The 9,677-nt window shown below is 38.4% G+C and overlaps 1 protein-coding gene across 4 annotated transcripts in view; it reads left to right on the forward strand.

Annotated features, from left to right (window-relative positions):
- MYO1B (myosin IB) overlaps positions 1-9,457 on the forward strand; it is a 193,934-nt gene extending 184,477 nt beyond the window's left edge. For all 4 annotated transcript variants that reach the window (XM_068968255.1, XM_068968256.1, XM_068968257.1 and 1 more), the window contains 4 exons: positions 812-944; positions 1,581-1,733; positions 3,220-3,347; positions 7,996-9,457. In XM_068968255.1, coding sequence (XP_068824356.1) covers positions 812-944; positions 1,581-1,733; positions 3,220-3,347; positions 7,996-8,119 — 538 coding nt within the window. In that variant the 3' untranslated portion in view covers positions 8,120-9,457. The remainder of the gene's footprint in view (positions 1-811; positions 945-1,580; positions 1,734-3,219; positions 3,348-7,995) is intronic.
- Positions 9,458-9,677: the final 220 nt, after the last annotated feature.

Raw genomic sequence — 9,677 nt, forward strand, 5'->3', positions numbered from 1 at the left:
CCTGGAGCTGTGAAACCCTGACCACCTACGTGGATTTTCAGCCCTGATCCTCCACCCACAATGCAAGCATTTTAAGTTGCATTTGCAAATTGCCAGAACTTTATAGCTCAAAGTGAAGCCGTGGTTTTTTCTTGGTGTCTTTGAAGTCACCCCACATGTCTTTAGGAAAAGAAATCTTGGTGCTGGGTGCACGATCGTGCCTCTTGCAAGAAGTAGTTTGTTTGGAAGAAAACTGCTCAAATGTTTCTGAATGTTTACCTTGGCCACTTCTGTCCATTTAGGGGCATATCCTAAGAGGAGAGGCCGATTTTCCTTTTACACATGGCCAACTTAGAGCCAGAGTTATATGGTAATATTAAATGCTCCAAAGTTTTCTTCTAAAGTGGTTGCTCTGGATCTGTTCTACCCCCTAGAAGACCTGTCAATTTTCTTACTCTTTGTGAGAAAATGAAAATTTTCTTTGGAGCAGAAGATAATGATCTGTGCCCTCTTTATCATTGCTCTGTACTGTTTAAAGGCATTAATGAATCCTGTGTAGGCAGCTGTTAACTTTATATTAACAGATTGGAAGAAATTGCCTCTTCCTTCCCATGAGACCATGCACATGGGTCTTGACTGTCCTTCTTGGGACAGATTTCTGTCTTGGTTATTCCATGTGATGAGATTTGTATCAAAGTCTTACCAACCAAATGCCATGGTCACATCAAAAATATAATGAAGTTTGAATTTCAGAATTAACCAACCCGTTACCTTTTTCTAGTAGTACTTCCATCTGAAACCATTTCTAATGTTAGGAACTTTTTTCCTTCAGTGTTGGGCAGCCATTCCAAGGACCTTACCTGGAAATCAATAAGAATCCCAAGTATAAGAAACTCAAAGATGCCATTGAAGAAAAGATTATCATTGCTGAGATTGTGAACAAAATTAACCGTGCTAATGGGAAGGTAAGAATGCTAACCCTGGACACCTTTAATGACAGTGTTTCAATTGGGACAGTTTTCTGAATGTTAAAATCTGCATTGCAGAAAGACTCAGATGTAGAAAACAAGCACTGTTATCAAAAGGGAAAGGGGAGGGGAGGGATAAATTAGGAATATGGGGTTAACAGATACACACTACTTTATATAACATAGATAAACAGAGAATTCCTACTGTAAGGAACTATATTCAATATCTTGTAATAATCTATAATGGGAAAGAATCTGAAAAGAAATATGTACACAGAGTATATGTGTAACTGGATCACTTTGCTGTACATTTGAAACTAACACATTATAAATCAACTATACATCAAAAAAATTTTTGCATTTCATATTCTCTGCAGAGTTACTGTTGAAGGAAGCTATTTTCTCTTGCCTTTAAGCTTAGGTGGAAATTTTGCTCATTCTCTGAAATTTTTGCAAATTGAAATAGATTGGCTATGTTCTTTAGTGTGTTTTCAGTTTACATAGGTGTGCAGGCTGAAAAATACTATTATAAGATGTGCATTTCTATAATAACTAATGCCTTAAACACATGGACAATTTGGAGGTGTTTTTGATCTTGGGTTTTATATCTTTTTTTGTTTTGTTTTCTCATAGAGTACATCCCGTATTTTCCTCTTAACAAATAATAATCTCCTTCTTGCTGATCAAAAGTCTGGACAGATCAAGTCAGAGGTTCCCCTGGTGGATGTAACCAAAGTATCCATGAGCTCACAAAATGATGGCTTCTTTGCCATCCACCTCAAAGAGGTAAAGCTTCAACTATTGATTTGACGGAAAGATTTCTGCATTGGTCTGATCTCTCAGCTATTGATTTGAGATTTTCCACATGTGGATAATCCTGTTACTTGAAGTTTATATATCCTTCTTACTGATCTGCAAAATCGGGCTATATTCACTCTTACATAAAATCTCAGGCTTCATTTTTCAGTAACTAAATAAGATTAATGACTTTTATTGACTTGTTCACTTGAATTCTCATTTCATTGAGTAGCTTTTTGTTTATACCCAGTGTTATGTGCATTATTTTGAGACTAATGCCTAGAAATATCAAGACATTTAAAATTATGCTTCCTTCTATTATTTCTTGTATCTCCTAAATTGGTAAATGTCTTCTTGTCCATACTCAATTTGGGGATTTTCTAATTAAAGGATGCAGCTATAGTAAAACAACTGCATAATAATTTTGACCTGAAGATTTTTTGATGTCAGCTTAACCAGGACCACCTGGCTTGAACTGGGCAGTTAAAGTGTAGACTCTGGCATTGGTACCATTAACTTTATAGTGACTTTGGCCAAGGTATTTAAACTTTAATATGCCTACCTAATTTTTCTTCTCTTACGAAAAATATTAGTACCTACTTAATAGTGTTGTTATAAGGGTTGAATGGAACTATGTAAAGTGCTTAGCATAGTACATGTCACATAATAGTCACTGAATAAACAGATGTCAGTAAATATTAACATATATAGAGACATATACTTAACTAATAGATAGTAGTCTATCTAACTGATTTTGAACTTTAAAAAAATCCCATAAGCTTTGTTTAGCCTGTTTTCCCCACTGTGGATTTTAACCTAAGGGAGCATATTATTTCATTGCTGATTATGAGCCTCGATTATATATTAAAATATGCTGGTGCATAGGCCATTTCCCCAGTCCACCCAAATTAGAGTTTCTTGGAATGGGGCACAAGCACCCTATTTTCTGAAAACTCCCCAGGTGAGTCCCTTGTGCAGCTGAGGTTGGGACACTGCCCTAGAATATTTGTTGCAAGCGTTGTTGCTGCTATTCTTATTTTTTTAACCAAATCATGGAGGAGCTTTTAGAACAGCGCTTTCAGGATAAGTTGTAGGTTAGGCCAGTGAGTGCTTCTCCAACCTGCAAGCAAACAGATCACACATGGGCCTCGTTGTGGAAGCATCTGCCGTAAGCCTGTGGTCAGGCCTGACTCAGCATATGCTTTTCCAACAAGCTCCTAGGTGGTGCTGGTGGTACTTCTGGTCCATCGACCAGCTCAGGGGGACAAGGGCTTAGGTGACCTTACTAAAGTGCTCTGAGCAAGTTGGAAGAAACGATGACTGCTCTTGTCATCACTGTTGATTCGGAAGACTTGACACCAGTAGCTGATGTTTTAAAGAGATTGTGAATGTGTTTTCAGCCAAACCTGTAAACACATAACCTCCTGAGCTGTCTTTAATTACAATTAGCCTGACTCTTGGTTTGTTCTTTCAGGGCTGCGAAGCAGCTAGTAAGGGAGACTTTCTCTTCAGCAGTGATCACCTGATTGAAATGGCCACCAAGCTCTATCGGACGACTCTCAGCCAAACCAAACAGAAGCTCAATATTGAAATTTCTGATGAGTATGTTTATGAATTTTTTGAATATGTCTTTTCCGTGTCAGCTTTATTGCTTTAGTTGAGGGACCTGGTCTCATTCATTTTGACAGCTACTACTTATTGAGGACCGAGTATGTGTTCGACATGTGTTCTAGGTGACGGATGGGCAGTGAGTGACCCTGACCAAGTATCCACAGTCACATGCCTGACATCCTAATAGAGCCTAATAGAGGACACAGATATGCACAGATGAAATAATAAATAGGTGGCATGACTTTGGTTAGTCGTAAATGCTGGCAGAGGAAAGAAAAAGCAGAGTAAAGGTCAGAAAGTGTTAGTTTTGATAGTAGACCAGGGAGGCCGCTTTGATGCGGTGACATTTGAATTGAAACTGGAATCCAGGGAGACGCCTTCCAGGAGAGGCAGCAGGTGCAGAGGCCCTGAAGCGGGAGTGGACATTGTTAGAGCAAAATAGGGAGTGGGGGAGGACCCTGGAGCCAGAGGCAGGGTCTGTGTAGAGCCTAGAGTTGAGAGTTTACTGAGGATGATGGAAAGCCACCATAGATTTTGAGCAAGAATGTGACATGATCAGATTTATGATTCTCGAAGATCTTTCTGCCTGCGGTGTGGAGAATAACTGTAGGGAGGCAAGAGTGAAAGCAGAGGAAATACGAGCTTCTCCGAGCTGTCGGGTAAGGATGACGAGGCTTAGGCAGGGGTGTGAGTGGGAGGCTGTGAGAAGTAGTCAGGTTCTGAATGTAATTTAAAGGAAAACAAGAGAACTTATTAACAGATTGGGTGTTAGGTTTTGGGCATGAGCCCAAATGGTACCATTTACTGCAGTAGTTGACATTGAAGAATGAGGGGTTTGGGGGTGGGGGGAAGTCAAGTGTGCCATTTGGGAATGTGTTAGGTATTTTTGATATACCTTTTTTTTACATACAAAGTAGAGTTATGGAATAAGCATTCTGGGTTGACTGGGGTTCACTAGTGTTAAGACTGCTGTGAATCTGAAATCTGCTTTTTTTGCTTCGCAGTAGGGCTCTAATTCTAGAGACCTGTTATTTGCATACAGGTTGGAGCATCCCTCTGTTTATTAAATCTGTCAGTATGAGATCACTGGAATGAATTTTAGTTACTATGTGGATTGATACTTAATTGATTACTTTTCAATAGATTGTTTACTGTCTGTATATATACTTTCTTGGACATGGAGTAAAATTTGCATCACCATATTGCATAGGAAATGATTTTATTTTCTAATTAAGATTTTCCCTGCCTATTTTATTTCAACGCTTTTTAAAAGTTTCTCTAAAATAAGTTCATATCCATTCCTGTCCCTTTGTAAGCCACACCAGCTCTCCTTGATATACTAGGTTTGACAGAACCTCAAGTTCACCGTCTGTTCTCATCGTACACTAGGAATGGTGTTTAGATGGGAATAGAGGGTGAGGGGTGGTAATTGACTTTCATGTATACCCTATATTGGAAATTGCAATTTAAACAAAATAACTTCCCTTGTTATCAAGTCCTTTCTCATAAAACAAAGACTTAGAAGAAAAGATATGGACCAGTTGGGTTCTCATCAGTTAAAATGTTCACCTGTTAGGGTTGTTAGATCTTTAAACTCTTAGTTGAAATACTTCATAACTCAGGAAGCTGGGCTCCTGTTCTAGTGGGACTGGTCTTCCCACACCTCCTGGAAAGATTCTTTGTGTTCAGATGCAGATGCTTCTTATATGGATGAAGCAGCTTCACATGTGGTTTACTATGTTAATAGGGCCATCTTTACAGAGAAAACTACACCAACATCCAGGCCACTAAGGATTGCTGCTTTTAGCACTTCCCAGACTGGCATTCTGAGAACACTGCCTTGGCAGGATGTTAGTAGTGATGTGTTGTGAAGAGAGGAACTGTCCCTCACTACAGCACTTCGTAGAGCTTCTGCAGTCTTGTTGTACATGGTGACTCTACTGAGGCGCCCTGTGGGGGTGCAGTGTGCTGTGTCAACCACAGAACCCCATCAGCAGCTCTCACAGAACCCCATCAGCAGCTCTCACAGTTTGTCTTTGGGGCATTCGATCTCAGAACACGACTTCCAGGTGAAAGGGACCCTGCTTGTCACAGAAGGGGTGGTGTTCTAAAGTGTGTAAGTTTTCAATAAACATGCTTGTCTGAACGAAGATTCAGTGTGTCCATGTGAAGAAAACAAACATTTAGTAGCATTATAAACTAGACCAGAACACCTTTCCTTCTCCTATTCCTAATTATTGGTTGGTCTCATACAAAGAAAATAGCTGATGGCGCCTTGCATAGCCCCACAGTCCCTCCCTAGGCAGCACAGGAGTCCACGTGGCAGAACAAGGCTCCCATGTAGCCTCTGCTTCATAACCTCTGGGAGCCCTTAAGCAGGGATTATATACTTTTTTGGTGAGCATTTTAAATTTAAACAAAATTTTACAGAGTCATGGACAAGCATGCCCATGATGTCTTTTTGTGGACTATACAGACCAGTGTTATAAACAGCATGCATTTCAGTGACCAAAACCTCCCTCAGTGCATCCTTTTTAGAAATAGACGTAGGTATTCTAACAAACCCAATCTCCATAATCATTGTAGATAAACTGGATGTCAGCTTACAGGAGGAAAGCCAAAGGCCTGCTTCCTCCTTAGAGCAGTTCTAACCAGCACATGTCGACATGAGAATTGAATTCATTGAGAGACTCGACTGCCTTGTGATCCCCAGTCCTTAAATTCCCAAACTGTTCAATCTGTAAATAGATTACATTTTAAGGATAACATTAAACAAGATCTATAGTTCTTCTAAAAATGGATCTGTAGTATTGAAAACTAAAGTGAATTTTTTCTATCAAATACTTTAAATATATGTATATATGCATACATACATATAATACATATACGTGTATCCTTTAAGTTATACAGTTGTTTTTCTGAATATTTTAAATACAAACAACTAACCTGTACTCAGTTTGCTGTGACATTCTAAGTGGTTTGGATGCTGTGAAATCATGCATCTGACATGATTGTTTGCTGGAGGATGGTATGTCCTCACTGTGGGCTAGGCTTCAGTTTTCTCTTCTGTGAAAGAGAGATAATAGTATACTTACCTCATAGGACTGTTTTAAAGTTGAGTTAATATGTGTAACGTACTGAGAACAGTGTGGTGCGTGGTAAACACTCAGTAAGGTTTAGCTACTGTTATTTCTGGAGTGAATCATGGGCATGAATTGAGGACATGGAGACAGTTGGTATATGCTTAAGTTATTGGGAAAAGAACTTCCCTCTACGTTTATTACACTACAGATTGTCTTTAAAAATTAAAATGTAAATATATTTGATCTTTTAAATGTATGTATTTGTGTTAAACTTGAAAGATTTTGCTTTTTCTCTGAGGCACATAGATTTAAGTATGCATGCTAGAGAGAGATCGCAGCCGAATTTGGAACTAGAGCTGCTTTTTAGTGCTTTCAAGTTGAAAAGAAACAGCCCATCTAAAGCTCAGATGTACCACCGATGAGTACAAGCTTATGTGTCACGTTTCACTCCAGGGCATAATGTTTGCGAAACATGGGCTCTTTAGACCTTGAAGCAGAGACTGACATGTACAGAGCAGAGCTATCGTGGGTGCCAGTGAACATGTGACCTACCACATGCTTTTTAGACTGACTCACTTAATTATACACCAGTAACTCAGAAACAGTTCCCTGAGAAACACACAGAAAACGTGGTAATGCTATACTGATTCTGATGGTAGAGAGAAAAGAGCTGGGAAAGCCTGGGTTCCAGTACAGCCGTGCTGCCCGTATGCCTCCCCAGTGATGCCTCAGAGACCTCCTTTCATACATGCAGTGCCTGTTCTTCACAGCACCCAGCCCAGGGGAGGCCAGTCACATGTCTGTTGTAGGAAGCTGTGACAAATAGTCTTGTGGGCAAACGCTTGACTGCTCTTGGTCTGTGAAAGGAAAGATTTGAACTAAAATACCGTTTCCCACAGTGTACTGCTTGTACCACTTGTACCATAAGAGATGTCTTTAGGTGTACATGATAGATTTTTAAATTTTTATGATGATATACCTGTGTGTGTATACATATGTTTAAATGGATATTAAAAATATAACTGGCAGATAAGACTTATGATTTCATCATTTTTATTCTGTAGGTCATAGCTATTTTAAAACAGTTATTTAGTGTATAGATATTAAAAAAGTAGTGTAGGAAGTGTATAAATATCCAATATTTAGAAACCATAGTCTGGAATGTCTCTGGACCTGTTCTCTGTATTTCTGTATTTCATTTTCTCAATTTGTTGATAATTTTACTTTTTTTGCTATGCAGAAGTGGAGAAAAATGGATAAAAATAGCATGTTTGTCTATTAATATTTCAAATGTGGAAATAATTATTCATAGTCCTTCTTACTGTATAGGAATAGGATGAGCTAATGAGCTTGAGTTTACTTAGGGCTAAATGGTGGCCGTGGGAAGCAAAAGGCAATGTAATACCTGGTGGTATAATCCTCTGGCTAGAAGGGCTGATGGAAAGGGGAATACTTGTCAAGGTAAATATCCATTAAAAAACAAAGGCTAGTGTTCATGTGATCATCAGCTGTTCTGTGTGTACTTTTCTTCAGTTTGTCTTATTCTTTCCTCCTAGGTTCCTGGTGCAGTTCAGGCAAGACAAAGTGTGCGTGAAGTTTATTCAGGGCAACCAGAAAAATGGGAGTGTCCCAACGTGCAAGCGAAAAAACAACCGCCTCCTTGAAGTTGCTGTCCCTTAACTGGCGCCTCCTCTCTGCTTCCATGGACTCGTTTCTTTGTAACAGTGCAATTTGGTTTTGTTTTGTTTGGAGTTCATTCTATGTTGGGGAATTGCCAAAGGTTAATACTGTTAGAGTCCCTTGGCAAAATAAAAATATTTGACTAATCAATTTTTATTATTGGAGTAGTTTAACCCTTAAAGTACACATTCTGCCCTGGGACAGAATTGTAGAAGCTAACAGTATCTATGCCATGTCATGTGTGTTCTTTGTTTAGTCATCATGTTAGATTTGTGTGCCCTAATGCAACATATTACTCATAAATCACTAATACATCGAAGTGTAGGAAACAGTCTCAAAAGATAGTGCATCCATTCGTCGTCACCTATTTATTGAATGCCTACTCTGTGCTAGGCACTGTACTAGGCGATACAAAAACTTGTTAGTAGGGCCCCCCCTTTTTTTTTTCCCTTAAGGCCATTGTATTCTGGCTGGTTTGTGCTGGCTTTACCAGAGCTAAGAGAGTTTGAAAATGCTGAGACCAGAACAGTTACTGGTGATAATGGACAGCATTCATTAGGAACCCTGTAGGATGGTCTTTAACAATATATACTTCAAGAAGGGCTGGTCCTAGGAAGTAGAAATATATGACTGGGTAAAAATGCCTCTACATGTGGTTTCTGTTTGAAAAGAGAAAACTGACATTTGAACAGGACTTTTAATTTGTTCACATCTCTTATCATTGCTTTTAAAACAGTAGGAAAGAGTAATTCTTATTTTAGAAAAGGTAACAGAAGCAGTCCAGCAAGGTTATATATTCCTGTTTCTGATAAGCATCATATATGATCCTAGATATGCTAATACCTGCAGAGTGTTGTTTTCATCCAGATTTGAGTATCTGTTTTAAACATCTAGTAAAGGCAAGGGCTTAAAGCCTTTCAGATGGTGGTAAGCATTCTCTATGATGTGCAGTAAACATCTGAGATCTGTTTTGAAAGTTTTATTTATAATATACATTTTGTATGGAGAGGTGATTAGTACAGGGTGCATATTTTAGTCAAGGATCAAAATGATGTGTGTTAATTTGCAGGACTATTTTTACCCCAAAATTTATGGTTAGGATTCATTTTGGAAATCACATTTTAAACTTTGGAATCAAAATTGTTTCTTATTTGGGAGGATAATGTATATACATTGGTATGTTAAATAATAAAACTGTTCTAATTTGGTGCCATTTCCTGGATCACAACTGTATTTTTGTATTTCAAGCTATTTTCTTAAGTTATGTGTCAATGTATTATCGCACGGAAAGGCTTTACAATCCAAACATTACATGTTCTCTGTGTAATTGAATTTCACTTACCTTTTATAAACCAGAAACAGTCATTTAAACTATTTTTCTGGGGATTTTCTTTTAACTTTTGTACTTAAAAAAGTTGTTCCTGTAAAAAAATCCTCAAAAGCCTTTGTGCTTATTGGTTCAAGTAGAAGATATAATTGCTTTCTTTTAGTCTTTTCCAACATGTATCTAAAGTGGTAGATTGATGATTCCTGAAATAGGTGAGTAGAAATTTGGAAC

The sequence above is a fragment of the Capricornis sumatraensis genome, chromosome 3, assembly GCF_032405125.1.
Source record: "Capricornis sumatraensis isolate serow.1 chromosome 3, serow.2, whole genome shotgun sequence".
In the NCBI taxonomy this organism is placed as follows: domain Eukaryota; kingdom Metazoa; phylum Chordata; class Mammalia; order Artiodactyla; family Bovidae; genus Capricornis; species Capricornis sumatraensis.